This window comes from Battus philenor, unplaced genomic scaffold (assembly GCF_028537555.1).
Source record: "Battus philenor isolate CCGP_79_NKW_IND1 unplaced genomic scaffold, ilBatPhil1.0.hap1 SCAF_6, whole genome shotgun sequence".
Taxonomy (NCBI): Eukaryota; Metazoa; Arthropoda; class Insecta; order Lepidoptera; family Papilionidae; genus Battus; species Battus philenor.
The window spans coordinates 5,294,573-5,315,048 of NW_027181726.1; the positions used below are offsets into that span (position 1 = coordinate 5,294,573).

At 31.5% G+C, this 20,476-nt stretch overlaps 2 protein-coding genes across 2 annotated transcripts in view; one reads left to right on the plus strand and one right to left on the minus strand.

The window, feature by feature from the left end:
- The window catches only part of AdoR (Adenosine receptor), a 76,506-nt gene that overhangs the window by 24,003 nt on the left and 32,027 nt on the right, over positions 1-20,476 (minus strand). The window lies entirely within an intron of this gene.
- LOC137930698 (uncharacterized) lies at positions 1,346-1,984 on the plus strand. Its single transcript, XM_068774048.1, has one exon. It carries the CDS (start codon positions 1,364-1,366, stop codon positions 1,970-1,972), a length of 609 nt encoding a protein of 202 aa, XP_068630149.1. The 5' UTR covers positions 1,346-1,363; the 3' UTR covers positions 1,973-1,984.

The window sequence follows — 20,476 nt, forward strand, 5'->3', positions numbered from 1 at the left end:
GTGCGGAGTTAACGTAAGGTAGCCACGGATATATATGAAGTATTTTATTACACATAAACGTACAACGGAACATCCGGACTATGCGCATGAATGTGTTCCATATGATTGCCATAGTACGCATTAAAGCTTGCACAAAGACCGAACTTGCGACATTATAAATCTTATAAGGTACATAATTGGCTAGAAAGATTTCACTATGTACAAACCGACACCTGAAGTGCGGCCGACACCGAAGCAGAGTCTGCTGTCAAGGACTAACCTAAGTGTGTTTCTTTATCAATATAAGTAACTGTGGAGTTCATTAGTGAGATGGAATTAGGTGTAACAAAATCATTTCAGTTGTAAGACGTTCATTTCTGGCCATAGGATTCCCCCATAGATTTCCAACAGAATTGGTTGGAAGCAGCCTGCATCCAGCGGCTTTCGCTGATCTTAAAAGGTTTATCCGTTTTGTGGGACATCCTCCGCTACGCTTGCCACTCACTTCGATCCTCATTGGCGAGATCAATTGTTTATCGAGCCACGAAGGCTATTATCAGGATTTCTGCTACAGAAACAAGGAAATCTGAAGACTAACAGAAATAACCGACATGGTTCAGCGGATCGTTGAATGGAAGTGACGATGAATGTGAGTGAAGTGAACGTGGTCATTGGCTGCAATCGTACGTACTGAATAAAATTATACAACACTCATAAAAATCTGTACGGCTTTTTATATCTAAATCTATATATATAAATAAATTGCCAAATGTTTTGCCAAACATAACTCGAGAACGACTGCCAGTTCGGTTTATTCCTTTTTATACTTACTTTCTTTAAGGAACGTGGAAGGTTCTTATAGAGAGAATAAATTAAAAAATTCTAAGATTATCTTCAACAACCTTTTCATCACAGAAGAAATTAAAACACTTGTTCGATGTCCATCTAAACAAAAAAAAGTGTTAGGATGTTACCACAAAAAACATCGTCCATCATTAAGTATACAAAGATATTACAATGTTACCATTCTTGCAATGTACAAAAAAAAATATCCGTTGTTTATTTTTAAGATATATATCAAGAATTAAAGTGATCACTATAAAATACGTTATAATTATGTATTTATTCTTTTAGACAGGCCAACAACTTTTTACAGTACAAAGTCCGTTATGGTGCATTGATAATACGAAGTCTGTTAGTTTGTAATAATTATTTCAAACGATCATAAGCATAATGTTATTAATTCGCAACATCATATCATGATCAACCTCTAATTGCCATTGCGAAGGTCGACCGAGCCTATTCTTCTTTACGGTAGTGACATAAAGCCGTCACGGCTATCGCTTAGTTCCGATCATGATGTCACTACAGTTGCACATATAAAATGTTGCTCCGAGCGTTGTTGCCAGTTCTACTTATCTCTATGGTTATATGTACAAAGGAAAGCAGTAAAAATACAAAACCTTACATAGTTTTTCCCGTACCGTTCGATTTGCCTAATCGCAATGATCGGGCTACACAGTGCTGGTTAAGAATAGAGGATGAGGAGCTGATTGAAACTGTGGCCGTTTATTGTCACATAGCACAAGCATTTGTCCGTAAGTTCATTCATGAATACAACTCAAAGAAAATGACAGAAGATGATGTTGAAGTGAGTCTTTGGAATGAGGAACCCTTGCCTCTTGAAGACGCAATGTACAAGTTTCCAGAGAGCGGTCAGAATAACATTAAGGATTGGAAGATGACAACAGTTTTGGACCCTACAACACGTATGAGATTATACGTTACGCAAAATGCAGTGTGCAAAGTTATAATGTATAGCAGAGAAGGGGTAACGAACTATAACGTGGACTGTGAAAAAATTTTGTATTTTGTTAATGATCATATGAATAGTGGTGCAACAATGTTGTTTGGGCAATTAAAGTTAGTATTATTAGTCTTAATAGCTATGTTACATGTTTTTAACGGACAGTACCTTAACATAACACGTTAAAAATAATACGTATATTTAAATAGCCAAAGAATAAAATGTTTAAAACAAATATACATTTTTCATTTCATGACAATGACAATGCTTAACATTCAAATTTATTTTTATTAACAATAATTTTGTTTGAATTTATGACTTGTACATTTATAATGTATTAACAACAATATTGGCATTGAGAAACATCTGGCGAATAAAGGTTATTATTAAATTTAAGTAAAAGGTATTTTATAACATCAACACTAAAATCTGCTATATTTTTTGGAGATTTCTTCGGTGTTTCTATTTTGAATAGTTCATTTAATAAATCCTAGTATTAAAAGTCTGCTATGTGACTAAACATTAAACTGTTTACGCGGGTGCTAAATAATGTTTATATTTAGCAAAAACATTTTTACCTTCACATCGGAACGTTTTTATTTCATTTGTCAGAGTTATTGTTAAGCATTCAGCTAATTTGTTTTTCATAACGATGATATATTTAATGTTTAATTTAAATTTCCTTTATTTAATTAAAAAATATATCTTTGGTGTTTATTTCAATTAATGCTCTTAATTTATCTAATAAGCTTGCTTGTAAAAATTTTAAGATTCGTTTTTTAAACATTCTGTAACGACCTGTAATAGCTATATACATATTCAGGTATATGATAAATATTTTTTTAACGTAAATACGGATTAACCGCTTAAAACTTGCAACATGTATGTACAAAATTCGGTCATCTAAGGGTGCGATGTTTGAATTTCCGGGCGCAAATAACATTAACGGCATTGACATTAATGTTATTTGTTTATACGTATGTATAGTGACGGCAGAATCAAAGTATCGACGTAATTTCTTTTTTTTAAGAATTTACCCACAGTGCAAAATATAGTATTAAAAGTCGCCTGCCCGCTTTGCAAACTTAATAATCACCCCCCCTCGGGTGGAATTATCTGGCCTCTACTCCGCAAAAGTATATTCTTACAAATAATTTCAAATCTCTAAGCCTCATGGTTTCATAGATCTTAATGCGTCTATACATAAGTGGAAATCTCATAAATATGTATGAAGATATAGCAGTATATTTTCTTCAAAATAAAACCCCACAATCCAGGATCCGGTAGTGCGACAATTTTACTTACAAAAAGCCAAAGTTCAATTGCTATTTCAAGCATTCATATAGTTAAATACACAACTTACATGGCCAAAAATGATTATACATATCAAATGTTAGTAGATATAGAACTATCAAACTTATTGACCTATTAAAGTGCAATAGAAAAAATAAATAAAGAGATCGTATTCCAGAGTGATTACTTTACTTGGTGCTCTAATGTCTCAATAATAAACAACGTTTGGTGAACTGCAAAATTTCGATAATACTTTTATAGTAAGCTTATTCATTGTCATCCTTAAAATTTCATTTGCAGGACGTAGGGCTTCCGTAAAGATTTTCAAAAATACCGGTTGTACGAGGCCTGCTTCACGCCTTTTCCGACTTTAACCAGATCTTCTGTCCGCCTTGTGAATGAACGTCCTACACTGCAATTACCATTTTAACGTCATTAATAAAAAAAAAGTTACTAACACGCCTCCTCTTCACTTGACCTCAAATATAAGACAGCGTGAAAGTATTTGAAATTATTGTGGTTAGGAAAAAGGACAAAGAAAGTTTTGATTTCACTTTTTTCATTGAAATGTCGCCATTTTTTTCTCCATTTAACCACACGCCATAATGAATGAACTAAAATAAATTAGCCAAATTAAAAGAGTAATTCTCAAGTTTCGCGATAAGCAACGCATTTATATGAATATAATAAGATTCGAAACATTACTAGAAAGTAATTTATAATAAATGTTATTTGTAATTGAAGGGCCGATTGCAATAGGTACAGTTAAGGTCTGCGTCGTCAGTCTACCGTATCATTCACAATAAAAACGAGGCCGATTTACGTCAGGTGGTCATAAACTAGAACCTTACTAGTATACTATTAATCAATAAATCGCATTGAGTCTACGAGGTATATTAGCACGTGTGAAGTCCAAGGAGATTGTAGAAGTTCCGCCAATCAATGCATTAAAAGGGTGTCTATATGTTCAAATAAAGTAAAATATTACAAATATTAAAGAATGTTTAATGATATTTAATAAAGCGCAGAACAGATTAACATTAAACATCTACTTATATGGTGGATAGTTGACCTTGTTAAGGTTGTAAAACCATATGTAGGTCGCTTTTCACCAGTCTTATTGAAAGTAAACGGACCTACTTCCAGCATTGAGCATCGTACGATGATAATTATATTGGCATCACTTGGTCTTTTTAATTAAAATTTCATTTAAATGTGCCAGCAATGACGGCTATATTTAGATTCATAAGTACACAAGTAAATTTACAATAAACATTTCTACATACAAACTGATTTTAATATAACAAACATTAAATAAAATCTTGAACTTTTATAATTGTTTAAAGGTGAATGCAATTAGTAATAACACGTTTAACATCTTTTAGTGCAAAAAATAAAATATTCACGTTTGTGTCACATATAAGTAAGTATCAATTTCAACAGGCCAACGAAATGGCTGTTTCCACTGCAAAAAAGTAATACAATTTCTGTTCTCCAGTTTGTACGACATTGTAACCTATAATAATACTAAACTGGAACTCGCCTTTATATATATGCTGATTGTTAAGGGTAGGAGGCATCGCATAGTGTGAAATTAACGCAAATGTAAGAAAGTGACATTAATATTCTTTCAATAATTATATTAATAAAGTACACATTCTGATTCGTGATTCAGCAAGACTATTGCCGAATGCAGAAGAATACCGAGTCGTTGAAGAAAGAATTTAAGGAAATACGGACGTGTATTTTTAACTGACAATGATCTTGATCAAAGCATTCTGCTTTGGAATAAACTTCCCCGTGGAATTAGAGGTCAGCAAACCAGTACACCTGTACCTATTGGCGGAAATATCGTCGTAACTTTCTTATAACAAATTATATACAAATATAACATATGTATCTGTCAGTGTATTTTATGTATAAATTTTATTCCGTTATTTAAGTATGTATTTGTAAGTAACTATACATGGAATAAGTATATAAACAGTATTTATATTAATAGCATATGTTGGAATAACAAATAAACTTTTATGTAACATTTGGGCACCTGTTTACTAATTATCTCTGCACGACCTTCGGTTGACTGGTAAAGAAAACTTAAAGACATTAAGTCCGCCATTACAATGACGGTAAAAAGGTGGATAGATATATAAACAAATGACCTAATTGCAAGATAGCGCAGATAAGGTGATACCGACGAGCCAACACATAGCTACGGTACAATATTCTACAAAGTTGCCATATTGTGTAAAAACGGTCTACGGCCCCTCGCACCGTTTTTCAAAAAGATTGGTTGGCCTGCAGTGAGCATCTTCCGACAACAAGCTCCTTTAATAAGGCTCTCAGTCCACCTTTTGGGTGGACATCCAACGTTGCTTTTGCCGGTCCGGTTCCTCCACTCCACAACCCTTAAGCGCCTGCAGTCATTTGTTTTGTATGCCATATGGCTCGCCCTCTGCCATTTTAATTAACCAATCCGCTGAGCTACGGCGGGTACTTTGTACGACTACGAATCTCTTGCTTATTGGAACTCGAAGAGAAATTAAGTATTACTTACTCAATATTATTAAGCAGCCACCACAATAGTATAATTTATACCTTGCTCTGTTTATAAGCTAGTGTTATATAAATATAACACAAAAGTTTAAATATTTAAATCTTACTAATAATAAACTTAGCAATATTAACATGTTATTAAGTTTTTAGAGTTAACTCGCTTATGTACTTTGAGATAATTGTAGATTAAGACAATTTTGAAATTTAAGTTTTCCTTAAATAATACATGTCATTTCTTTTTATAAATCAATATGATCATTTTTCTGAACAATTAATAAAAAACTTTTAAAAGTAAGGTCTAATTCTAAATTGATCAAAATTCACAGCCCTCTATGTCCCCCTATGTCCCCCCCGGTATCTCTGCGGAAGGTCCATGCCTAATAAAATATTACTTTTTTTAAAACGCGCCTGAAGTTATTTCTCGGATACATCTATTACACATTTGTTTGAAATCAAGCCTATTCTTGTCCTCATAAGACAATATTGAACAAGGAAAGTAATACTGAATAATTTACCGAGAAATACATTTATACATGCAATACACTAAATAGTTAATATTGGGTCGGTATGTAAGTATTGTTATTATACTTTGTTTATTTATCGTAAAAAATAGTCATTATTTTTAACTAAATTTTCAGTATTTTTTTGGTATATTTAACTACGTATTTTTTCTTATCAAATAACATGCCACGCATATTAATACTTATAAGTTTTGTTTCTAATACAGAGATATAGTCCAAAATAATCTAGTATAAGTTGAGTCTGGAAAACCTGGAGTGTTTTTAGTCATAACAATTATTAGAGTGTATTCGTTTTTTTAAAGAAGTGATTCGTCGTTGTAACTCAACTAAGCCACGCTTAGCAAACTAGTGCACAGTAAATTAGAAAGCCGTATTCACATTGACAATACAATCCTCCCTATAATACCTAAGCATTACTCTGTTCTGGTTTACGGGAATTGTTACGCGACATACACAGGAAATGAGATCTGAGATATCGTCTTAAGGTAATGAAGATAGACGCAGTGTTATAAAGGACAATGCGTTTTAAAACTATATCTACATGAAGTATCCCATAACGTATATCAGGTCTCTTTGTTCCCTCTCCCCCTTTTCTTCACTCATTTCCTACCTCTAAAACGTCAAATATTAAAAGACAGTCATAAAAAATCTTTAATACTAGTTTTAAAATTTAATTATTTGTTAGACGGTTATCGTTATATTTTTAAAAATCTACTGAGTAATCTAGATACTTTATTTCTTATTATTATAATAAAATTTTTATCTCGAATGCAAATTAAAATTTATACAAACAAAATAGCATGCTAAAGTTATATGAACTACATACGCAAATCAAAAGTCCATGACGAACTGAGAAATATTTTCCTCGAAAGTATCTTTGAAAATCTTCCTGGTATTGGTTAATATTACAATACGGTTTCTTCGTTTAAGACGGGAATTTTTTAATATCGTAAGACTTATTAGTAAAATAATTTTTTATCACCCATAATAGACTATTGTTAAGTCAATTCTGCGGCATCTCTCTGACATAAAGCCGTCACGACAACCGTTTAGTTCCAGTCATGATGTTGAATCAACTGCACATTTAAAATGTTACTCAATGTTTTTCTTGTGACCGCATTTTTGCCATTTGTTATTTCTAAAGAGGTAGTTGTTAAAGACTCGAGACCGTACGCAATATTTCCCGTGCCGTTTGAGTTGCCGAATCGAAACGACCGTTCGGAACAGTGCTGGCTAAGAATCGAAGACATCGAGTTAGTGGAAACTGTCACCGTATATTGCTACATCGCACAAGCCTTTCTACGGAGTTACATAGATGAATATAATTACAGAAAAATGGACGAAGATAACATTGCCATGAACGCTAAGAAAGAAGAACAATTGCCTATAGAAGGTACCGATCATAAAACTTCTAATAGCAATTTCAAAAATATCAAAGACTGGAGAATAACAACAGTATTTGATCCAACTGTGAACAGGAGGATATATGTTTCTAAACAAGCAGATTGCAGACTTATTATGTATAGTAGAGAAGGTATGACTAATTACAGAATTGGCTGTGAGAAAATTTTATATTTCGTAAATAGTGGCACTTCTGGTGGTATGACAATATCCTATATTAAAATTGAAAACCTTTTATTCGTTATTTTAATTTTGTTATGTTTCACTTAAAGTTATATTAGTCCAGTCGTTTTAGGTTGTTCATTTAATTATAATTAAATTATTTTGTTACTGTTAATAATTAACATAACAATATAATACGCTTATGAATTATATTATATATATAGTATAGTCTAATTATGCTGTACTCCGTGAAAATTAAACAGTGATTATTTAGAAATACCATTGTTTTATTGTTTATTGCTAAAAATGTAAATAAAATATTGGAATGTTTTTTTTTTTATTTAAAATATATAAATAAATAGCCGGTTTTTTGATAAACTTCACTTCAATATTTCTTCTGCATACATATCTGTTTTTTTAACATATGAATTAAACCCTTTTAAAATTAAACTTTTGCAAAAGAGACACACAGTCAGTGTACAAAAAAATATAATATTTCACATTGTTACGAAGTAAATGATCTCTAATTTATAATGAGTATTACATAAGTGAAAACTTCAGTCAATATTTCTTTATGTTACGGTACAAATATTATTTAATAATCAGCTTACAGGTACAAACTGTTATACTGCAGGGCAAGATGTTAATAAATGAATTACATTATACTATTTACTATTACGCGAATATCACAATTTTTTTTAGGTTATCTATATGTTTTTAAGATCGCCATCAATATCACTATTTCAGCAGTAGGATGTTCACTGCTGGTCTTGTAGATTTTCCTGGTCTACATCTAGCGTTTTCCGAAGACCTTGACGCGATTATCTGTGCACCATATTGATGGATGTCCTATGCTACGCTTTTCGATCCGTGGTCTTCTCTCCAGAACCTTAAGGTCACAGCAATCCCCTCTTCTGTAGTATATCATATCGTATGTAGTCCTTCCACTCCCGATTTAACTTGCTAATTAGTAATAGCTAATTAGCTGGGCTATAGCGGTTACGTTCATTCGTCTACGATCCTTCTCATTCCTGATTCGATTTCGTAGAGACGTATAGGAGTTGAACAATTCTGAGCTCACTAATAAGGCCAGAAGGGAAAGGCCATGTTTCTGTGCCGTAAGTTATCAACGGGTACACATTGATTGTAAACTTTCGTCTTTGGGCATTGGAAAAAATTGGACGAAAATATGTTTTTAGGTTGTATGCTATTTATTTAATTTCTGTGGCTGAATAAAGGCACAAATCTTCAATATTTTAATAAAAATCAATCTTAGCACGTTGTCGAAATACAGTATTCAAAAATTTACCTTAATTACACCAATACAGGTGTGTACATATAGACAGAATAATCATAAAGTTGCCCAAACAGATGTGTATACATTGGCTCGTAACAAGTCCAAATATTAATTATAAAAAACAGAAATCTAACTTTATCCTTTCATTAGACTTGTAGCAGAACGAATTTTACCAGGTAATAGTACATTCGAATCATAATATAATATATTTTTGGTATCTATAACTTAGTTACATTGATGAAAAATATTATTGTACACACATCATTTCTATTACGGTTAAAATTGTTTAAAATATAGAAAATAAATCAATTGTTAGAATATTTAATGAACACAATAAAATGTTTTGTATTTTTTCCATTACGACTGTACTACGATTCCGTTTAACGAACAAACCACTTAGCACTGAAGGTCGACTCAACGCATCAATTTTATGGTTCTAAAGAAAAAAGATTGTAAAAAATAAATCACTTTATTCTAGACTTGACATTCGTTTAGAATGAAGCGTCATTGTTTTTTTACTTATTGAATTATTTCTTTTTATTGAAAGATTAAATCTCTTACTGATAACAATTTAATATGAAACGTTTTTTTCTTAAATAAATTGAAATAAAGCTATCAAGAAGAATACTAAAAATGAGTAAATACCGCGTATATATATATATATATATATATATATATATATATATATATATATATATATATATATATATATATATATATATATAAATGTAGAAGACATTTTCACCAATGTATTGACTAATAACGATAGCTCTATTGAATTGGAGAAGAGAGCGAGGAGGGTTGCTATTTATTAATAAACACAAACAATGGATACAATAATCGCCTATAAGTTTGTGGTAATAACGTTGCTAACCCTCATGTAATTAGTTCTAATTATTTACTTTAATAGTTATTAAAGAGTGAGCATTATTACTCTTTATAAAAATACTTCCAATAAGCGATCGCCTCAATCTTACTGTTATATAGATCATATATAGAATGTATGTAATGTTAAATGATAATTTAAATTATTAGTTCTTTGCTTCGTTCGTACTACATTTATGAATATATTTTCTAGCGTGTAGCTTTGAGAGATTATTGTTTACGACAGTAAATTTGCGAAAATTATTTTGCAGGCGCTACATATCAAAATTGTTTTATTTGAATTTTAACAATGCAATGTAAATCTGTTCTGTCTGACGTGTTGTTCTGATATTTTTGGTTCCTAAAGTATCTCAATAAATTATTATATATTTTTATATTATTGTTAACAACTATGAACTACCGATATTATGTGTGTGTGTATATATATATCATAACATACGTATTCTGAAATCTATTTAAATGCAATTAAAAATGTTTCAAATATCATTTGCTAAATTTTCTACATTGATCTAGACTAACAAAACATAAAATGCATGGTTGTTATATTTCGTATATAGAGGAATTTTTTTTTTTAAATTAACCGATACGGTATGTAGTCGTGTAGAGTTTTTACTATTTTAAAAATGGGCTAAGAGATCTGCCGAAAATGAAAAATAAAGCACACAAAGTTGAAGCAATCGAAATAATATCATATAATAAAATATACATACGCAAAGAGATTCTGTGTTAAATAGCATATACTAGTTCATTTGTACTAATTTCTAGCTTTGATCACATATACAAACACCACATTCATATATCCACATACTTGTCACAACGTTCATTTTTATTTTTATGATTAATTATAATTTTGTTTTTACTTTTAACTATAATTGTTATGTGTTCGTGAATATTTGACAACTATGTTTCTATTAGAATATAAGATCTCTTAACTGCGACACAGCTAACTTTTTTTTGTTTATGGTCGCCATACATCTCTACCCTGAAACGGCAGAGACCGATGACCTTATTTATCCCACCACAGGGCTCCACACCCCACTCATTGTACCACATCCTCATCACTCACACAGAACACTGCAGGCGCAGAACTCTCAACAACAAATCGGCCCATGAAACATCACGCACAAACGGTACGGTGCACCAAATTCAAGCATCACATAGTTCACAAACTTCGCTTCCGAGGAGAGCTAATTCCGCCTCCGCCTCTGCGTCCGCGCCAATCGAGAGCAATCCGAAAAAAAAACCGTAGCCAAATTTTCGATCTTCGAGTATTCCTTACTGTCATCTCACTTCGTCTACCTACACTCATGATATATACACTTAACACACATCAAGTATATCTTCGTGCGAATATAACTTTAACTAGCAAAATCAAGCTAACTAGCTTATGCCTCATTATGCCTCAGCCTCATTATGTTTAGTTCGTGGACCCTTCAGATACGCGAACTTAGTTCTAATGAAGCTGCAAAGGCCTGCGTAGCAGCATTTATTTACACAACAGATACAATATATACTGTAATTGACCCCTATTTACTCCACCTATTTTCTCGTATGTCGTTGTAGCAATAAATATTATTAGTAGTATTACTTATAAATGTGAACTTATTAAATAAAATATCAAGAACTTCGCTATAAGTTTAATTAGTAACAAGTAAAGAAAATTAATTAAAACTAAAATAAGAAAACAAACAGAACGTGATCTCGAAGGAACGCAAGCCAATGTCACACGGCCTTGCCCTCAGTTCCACGTAGAACCATCCCATTAATTTGTCGCACTGGAACAATGACTTACAAACGCCACCACTATCAAGTGGCAATTAACTAACAAGACCTTAATGATAGTTGATACACTAACTGATAACATTTGCAATTACTAACTAATAAATGAAACCGCGAGACATTTCAATTAGCTTTCTGAAAGGACGGACAAACTTGATCTATAATAGCGTGTTCATTTTGACAAGTGTAATCCCGTAAATAAATATGATACTTACTTTTTTTTAAAAAATTAAAAAAAAATGGTCGAGAATACTTTTATTTTCTCGACAATTAATTATATTTCCGTGAATTCCGATTTTTTTCTTCTATTCTTTTAAATACCTCTGGCTATTTCGGACTAATTTAAGTATCTTTATTATTGTATTTATTAAGAAATAATGTACGTGTGTAAGAAATTGCCAAGAAAGAAAAGACAGACTTTTTTACTTATATGCTACTTACTATTATATTTATTCAATTTCTAACTAACAATAAAAGATATGTGAATACATAAAAAAGAAATTGAATATATTGTAACTTTATTTATATTTCGTGCCATATTAATACCACGAAAAAGGAATTTCTTTAACACGCTTGATCTCCCAATTGTAATTTGTTTCTTACTGTCGTATACTATCAAATAATAAGGATTTGTGGGTTTTATTATTATATACATAGTTATGTACATGTAGATAAAGGCTATTTTTTTTATTTACTTAAAAAAAATATGCGTTAATTCAATTCCATATTTAAGACTGTCCGATAATTTATTATAAATTTATGACATCCTTTTTAAATTTTAATGCGATATATGTCATTACAATTAAAATAAAGATTTTTTTGCTTAGTTGAATTTCTTATATCGATATTTTGACAACACCCCTTTTCACCAGATCGTCATATATCATCACATAAATTAGATCATTATTTTTTATCTCGGTTTTAGACGCTTTTACTAGATTTTACTGCTGGATATAGGCCTACTCCATTGATATCTAATAGAACTAGTTTAAAGCATCCTGTGTTCAGCGTCTTCCGACAATCTTAACAATGTCGTCTGTCTGCAGTAAGGCTGCGCTGATAATCTTTTAACCTTTGAAAAAATTTTTGCTCAACTAAACACGAATTATCTATGTTATATATTATAGAACCAGAAAAGTAACTTACAACTGAATTCCTCTTATTCTAGAGAGAAAATAAACAGTTTCATAATTATGTAATTCCCAATCCAAAGGTTAAAGTGCTATCGTGGTCGCAAATTACCATTAGAAATATTAAATCATATATTTAAGCGACCAAACCTTTTAATAAAACCATAACGTGCCATGACTTAACATAAAAGTCGTCGCAGGAACAGTAACAAAATACGAAACGATCATATAAAACCAACACAAAACTTTTATATTTACTTGCCTTGAAAGCTAAAGGAATGCGTAATATATCTAAAGGACTGCGACCCTTTCTCATCATGTCGCTTAAGGTTTATTAAAGTTTGCGAGGAAACCTTTTTAACCTAAAAGAAAGCATGTATATTTTTACATTTTATTGTTTTAGTTGTTTCCAATAAATTGAGAAATCTTTAAATGAAACGATGTTAACTACAATTAACCCACTTCGCGACATAAGCCTCTCCCGAAGATTAACACGGTGACATGTCTTGTTCTGCCTGCATCCAGCGTGTTCCTGCGACTTTCCGCAACTTTAACAATGTCGTAGATCCCCCTAGAGAGGGAGGGAGGGTTTAGTGATGTATTTAAATTATTTTAAACAATATTTTCTGCGTAATAAACTATATCCATCGAAAGCTCTTAGAAGGTATAAAAGAATCACCATTAATTCGGCTATTTTGTTTATGGTTTTATTTTATTTTTAAAAACAGTAGTTAAAAACAGAACAATAATGTTCCGTATGACGATAATACATAATATTATTATGATTTATTTACACCGTTTCCTGTACAATCAATATACGTAATAATTTAATTAGAAGGTATTTATTTATTTACTTATTATTGTACGTCACCACACTATTTAAAAAGAAATCAGATGATATGAGCGATGTTATCCATAATGGCGATTTCTTCCAGACAGCCATTTGATGACTTTATTACAAAGTAAAATAGGGTGAGCGGCCATCAAGTAATAAAAGGGGGCTAGAAATGGATCAACACACTGTATCTCTTATGATATAGAGTACTTATAATAGATATAAACAAAAATAGCTACATAATATTTACAAAACATAAACTTCACAGTAAAAAATCAATATTTTTTCATATATTCTTTGATAAGCTAATTCTGTTCATGTCATAGTAGTGTACAAAATACACTGACTAATAGTCAACATTTAACATCCTGTTGAAAACTGGCAGAGGTTTATCCTTTCTTACCATTAAATGAATACTTAAATAAATAACTTAAGTTTAATTTATAATTTTTTCGGGTATTTTAAGTAATTTTTCAAGAGCTTTAAAATTTTTACACCGTTCCGTTTTACACTTTGTAAATATGTTGCATTAATTAATTTTGTCTACTAGTATGCGACTAGTCAAAACTTCTGGTAGTACAAAGCCTCCAGGGTAATTTATAAATCTATAAGGAGGATAGATTTCTAATAGGTTTGGCTGGAATCCTACATCCAGATAGACGACCTTGTTAAGGACGTGTCTCCACTTCAGAACCTTAAGGCCTCGACGGATATTTGTCATTGCCTGCCCACCGTCGCATAAACAAAGTAATTAAGATAAACAAATAACTAATTTAATGTAAACTGTAATATAAATATTCCTTACTTACTTTAAAAAGTTTAAATTTTTTGTGTAATCAATATAATAGCTTTAAAGGTACAGAACCCGGCGATAAATATTGCACTATCTCTGTCCCACGCTACCTATGTAATGTTATCTCAGTCATTGTATTTCGCGCGACTGAGATTAGATTGAGAATTAGCCGATTGTCTCTTTCCAAAGATCGATGTGCAATATTTATCGCCGTGTATTGTGAATAACAGTCTTGTGTACGATTAAAAATTAATAATTATACAATGTAGCAATGCCCCTCACTACCTATAAGAATCATAAATCTGAATAATCATATCAAAAGAACAAATGAAACAAATAAAAATTCTACTTATATAGTGAACGTAAATGAAATAACTTTTCTTATTATGTTAAACAATATTTGTATAGATATGTTGGTAATTGAAACTTGTTCATATAAAATTCATTACAAAGTTTAACGTGAAACAATTTGTTGTCAGTTGATCTAAAGTTAATAGGCGTGCGAAATAACCATTATTCATGATAACGCAATGACGCCACTGTATATTTCGAAAAGTAAAATTCGTAGCTACTGTCGTCGTTTTTATTATAAATGAGGTTTATCTTGACACAAGTTAAATTTTACAATATCATGATATTTTACTTATAAAATGCAATATGAAAATGTTATTTAATATAATCACATGTTTGTTACGACGTTATTGTGCCTTTAAGATTTTTAACAACTTGTTTCTCAACTTGGCGTTGTGGCCATGGGAGCTTCTTGTGTGGAGTCCACAGGTCGGCAAGTGCAGCGACCACCACAAAGACAGGCAACCTTGTTAACCTCGACGGGAGAAGCGAGACTCAAGCCTCTTCCAACCGGTCCTAATAGGGATCTATGGGGAAGGTTTCATCCAGCTGTGAACAACTTACGCCTAGAATAATGATGATGAAGATTTTCACATTTTTAACTAAATGAACTTTGTCAAATTTGAATTCCAATTGTGAACTTACGGTACGGTTATTTACGGAATTCAAAAAAGTTTCTACTAGAAATTCTGTCACTGCGTCCCAACTGTTCAGTGGAAACGCATCCTAACGGTACGAATTGAACTATTTTGCTAGGTAAATGGAGTGATTCTCTTGGTTTAAACTCTCGCACATCTCCAGTAGAAATGTCGCTCCGTCCTAATAGTAGTGGAGGTAGTTGTAGTAGCAGTAGTACTGGTGATAGTAATATTAGTAACAGTTGTAGTAGTAGTTTAACATGTTTCAATGGAAATTTTATGTTTAATTTATTTTACACTTATAGTAGAATACAAAGATGGTCAGAGACCCAAACAAATACGATATGCACGGTAGAATACACAAATATATGATTAGAGAACCAAGTAATAAGGAGTAACATTAACAAAAAAACTTTATTGATATATTCTTCAAAAAATACTCACTAAAATTCAATGACATTTTATCATTTGTCTCCTCTCACAATTCTCCCATTTTAAAAGTTAGTTCCCGTTACAATATTGTCATTTGATGCCTACAACAAATAAACAACATCGCGTCTTTAAGATATTAGGTAGATACGCTAATCTTATTAATATACCCAATAATACAAAATTACATTAGCTATGGAGTCCTGAATCAGTTTGTTGATTAAGTGTTTGCAGTATAGTTAGGCGACTGACATATTCGCCGCCCTCACTATGCTGACGACTAATTTGTTGAATAAACTCTCTTAATTCAATATGTCACATCGTTTAATAAGATTGTCCTCTGAATTATGAAACATAATAATTACTGATGTATGTGCAATTATTTGCAGTAAATATTACACAAATAGCAAAAGTTTTTCTTTTTATGGAAACAGAAGAACAGTTTGTATCATATTGGCAAAGTTGCAACACACGCATATAACTAGAAACTGTGTTGACGGAGTAAAGCTAAAAATATACCAAAATATGTCAGCGGCATTCCATGAGTTTTATTACAAAAGTTCTTACGTACCATATGCCGTGAAGTGTCATATGATGACATTTCGCTAAACATCTGTTGGTTAAATTTATATAGCTCTTTATTTATCGCTTAGACGAAAGCAAACATAAATCTTAATTCTAGAAGAGGCGCATTAGACAATCTGTTTCACTAAAAAGTTGTTAAACATCGATTACGAAGACGATTAAAAAAGTAATTTAACACGTCTGTTTTTTTATTTTAAGTACATTTCATTCCTTTGTCATTAACAGTTTTTTTTAATAGAGTTTAAAATTAAAATTACACTAAGAACTACATTAGAAATTAACATACATTCTCTGTTACAAGCATTATGAATCATTAAAATGTAATAATTTAAATCATTATTTGTTACAAGTAACACATACAGTGAGAGGGTACAGAATATATTGATTTTATTTGCATTCGTCATATGAATGCAATTAAAATCTCTTAATTAGTTTTGAAGACGATTTGGAATAAAATTTTAGGAACGGCATTAATTTTTTGGTGTAATTGATAAGAGAGAAATAATTAGTATTAAATATCACGACCTACATAGCACTCCATTCAGTGCACCTACCGCACTATAGACTCTTGGCGCAAATGTCATCGTTGTCAACAAATAAGATCAATGTCAACTGAAATAAGATGGCCCGGGGAAATATTTTAGTACATGAACTGCTGTTTCTGTGAGCTCATTTTAGATGAAGCTGCAAGAAGACTAAATGTGCTAGCAGCTTAACTTCAATTACATCAAATGCAAATAATTATTTATAGAAAAGATAAATATGAATAGTTTTATTAATCATTGACATCGATATATCACCCCAAAGTTCACTGTCTTGTAGTACATATTCATTTATAAAACGTATGTCCCATAAAATCTTACAGACCAATAATCGTAGAGTGCATTCTCTTGTAGTGTTGTAGAATACTACGGTGTTTATTGCGCACCATTCCGGCGAGCTTTATTTGTAATAAGAAGATTTTTTTATGTTCATTCTATGTACAACGTATGCTTTCATGTAATATCCAATCGGTTACTTCACTTTGTATTAGATGTTTTTTAAGAGCCTTATCACTTCTAGAAAATAAATGTATAAAAATCAACTTCTCTGCTAACTATTATGTCACCATCATCAGGATGTCAACCGCTGAACATAGATCTCCTCTATTTATTTTCAACAAGGCGAAAGGTAGCGGCGTACATCCTGCGCCTGCCCAGAAAGACAAGAGGCCGCTCCATAGTCTGCACTCTAGAATTTAAGGCTTCAGCGCTTATCTATATTGCACTCCATATGGCCTTCCCACTGTTACTAAAACGTGACATTCCGCTAAGTGGGTTACTTCTGTTCACCTACGGATCTATTTATTCATAAATCATTCTTGTAAAACAAAGCCCTCTCTATAGTGCATTAGGTAACTGTGGGCTTGCCAATATAACTTGCTATTGTATATCAAGAATATATTACTCGTATATTACTGAGAACTGATAGAATTTCATCGGAATTTTCATTACTGGCGAAAGATTATTCCTTGGTTCATGGAAACAACATTTTATTGTGTTTCTTCCTTAATGTCATTTACTAGATTTATTTATTTGTTTACCGCTATTACATTCCTTTAAATATTAATAAAAATATTTTTGGCAGATCATTCGAATCATAATTTTACGTATCTTTACGATAATAAACGCTGACGTTATGTAAAAATTGTTTACACAATTTGAAACCTTAAAATAATTTAGACCAATTAGTAATCATCGTAAAATATTAAAAGTTCTTTTTATTAATTAAGATCACTCGTAGAGCAAATTTAAAAATTTATTATCAGTATTAATTTTTATTTAAGCAGTACTCTGTCACAAAATATATCCTACTGACGATAATAAAATTTACGTGTGTTATGCTCGTTACCGTTTCTCTGTGAATAAAATAAAATACGTACACTGAATAGGTTCACCCAAAACAGAGTTTTCATAAATTAAAAAGATATATATGAATCGTTAGACTTCATAACTAAATAAGATGTTGTGACGAAACTTTTCAATGTAGCACGTGATAAGATTTCACTTCGAATAAAAGCATGTAGGTTACATAGCCCCCGAATTCGCAGGCTTTGGCGCGACTGACATGACATGACATGTGATGTGACAATATCAACACATGACATGACATGTGATGATGAGGCGCGCATAGCATTGGTTAAACCTCAACGCGCAGATGATCGCTGAGGCCTAAAGGTTCTGAAGTGGAGACCACAGATCAAAGTTGTGAGACAACCTTCTTAAAGTCTTCGGAAGAAGCTAGAAGCTATTTCCTATTTCCAACTCGTCCTTTTGGTAATCAATGGGAGAGGTCCTATAGCTAGTAGTAGATGTCTTACTAATGAAACGATATGTCAACGATAAAGATTTATTTTTGTTGTTTTGAATTACTGTAAATAGCATGATTTATTACCATGTTTTAATAATCATTGCATCTTATTATACATATATAACACATTTTACCTAATATCAGCCAGGTAACTAATTGGCAAATAATATATAAAATAAATGAAATCGAAATATAAAGTATTATAATACTCACCTTTTATGTAATGCAACCCAAATAATATTAAAAAACGTAACAAAACCATGTCCATGTTTCGGAGCGAGGGGCAATCATGCTGGTATGGTCATCTGATCGGGAATACCAGCATTATTCTTGTGAAGGAGGGACTTAGTTTAGATGTTTATTTTGTACAGTGTAAATATATACATATATAGGAGTTGATCGTAAATGCAGCGAAATCCAGAATTGTAGTACAACTCATCCGCCTTTTTTCCTTTACCACCTAACTAATTGAACATATAAATAACGATTTTATGTCGCCCACATGCAATTTATAGTTTCATCCTGCATTAAACTCCTACATGTGAGTTATCCGTTTAAAAGGGAGCTAAAATAAAGATTCATTGTAACATAAATATTAACGTTAGCGGCTATGTGATATGATCGGCGTTATGAATATTTCGGTACTGGTTTATCGCAGCTATCGAATAAATTTGTTATAAATTACTTCTATTTACATTTTTGGCTTGTATATGCTCCAAAAATAATTGTAATATTTTTGTTATCTCCTTTACTTTTAAAACGGTAATGGTTACGACTACTTTGGCGACTATTTCTCACACCAAGAGCTATATTAAATCATAGCAAGCTTAAATATAAATGGAAAAGCATTCACGGATCATTAAATCTTATTGTCATGTCTAACTGTCGTATTTTAATTGTTCGTCATAAAACGGATGTCAGTTTACATCTTCAATTTTATTTCAACTATTGAAATTTATTACGAATTTATATTCGGTGCGAAACACAGATAATATCAACATAATCATAAAGAATTGTTTTGCAAAAATAATATTAAAATATATCACATTTTCGTTATTTTTGTTGTCTATACAAAATCTATACATCAAGATATAAATATATTCCTAAAACGATATCTAATAAATAAAACCATAAGAAAATTTTACTTCTAAAGTAAATAAGTTACAAAAAATTATTTAAAATAAGAACGACTACTGACTTATTTAAAATTGCATAATGGATTATTCCTTCATATATGCATTCCTTCTAAAATAACTTTGTTTTGATATTTAATTTACTCCGACACCATTTGTCTATGATCTAAAAAATATTTTTTTTGAACTTGTTAATTCCTATTTTATTAATAAATCAATTATTTGATTCTATGGTAGTAATAAAAAATATAATGCTGAACAAGTCTGTACATATACGTATCACATTCCAATGATATACATGGGCAGGTTTACCATAATTGTCACAATTGGCAGACGGGTTAGCAGTCGCAGTGTGGTATTATGGTAAGCAGAGGACGCTGCTGGTAATCCTCTGGAAATTAATTCGCTAGAAGTGACAATCCTATATAATTAATGCACAAATTGTGAATAATCCCTAAGACTATATGTCTCCAGCGGTGGGTTACCATTGCGCATCAAAAAAAAAAAAACAAAAATATGTAAATGTTAAATAACAGCGCAAAAAATATTAAGT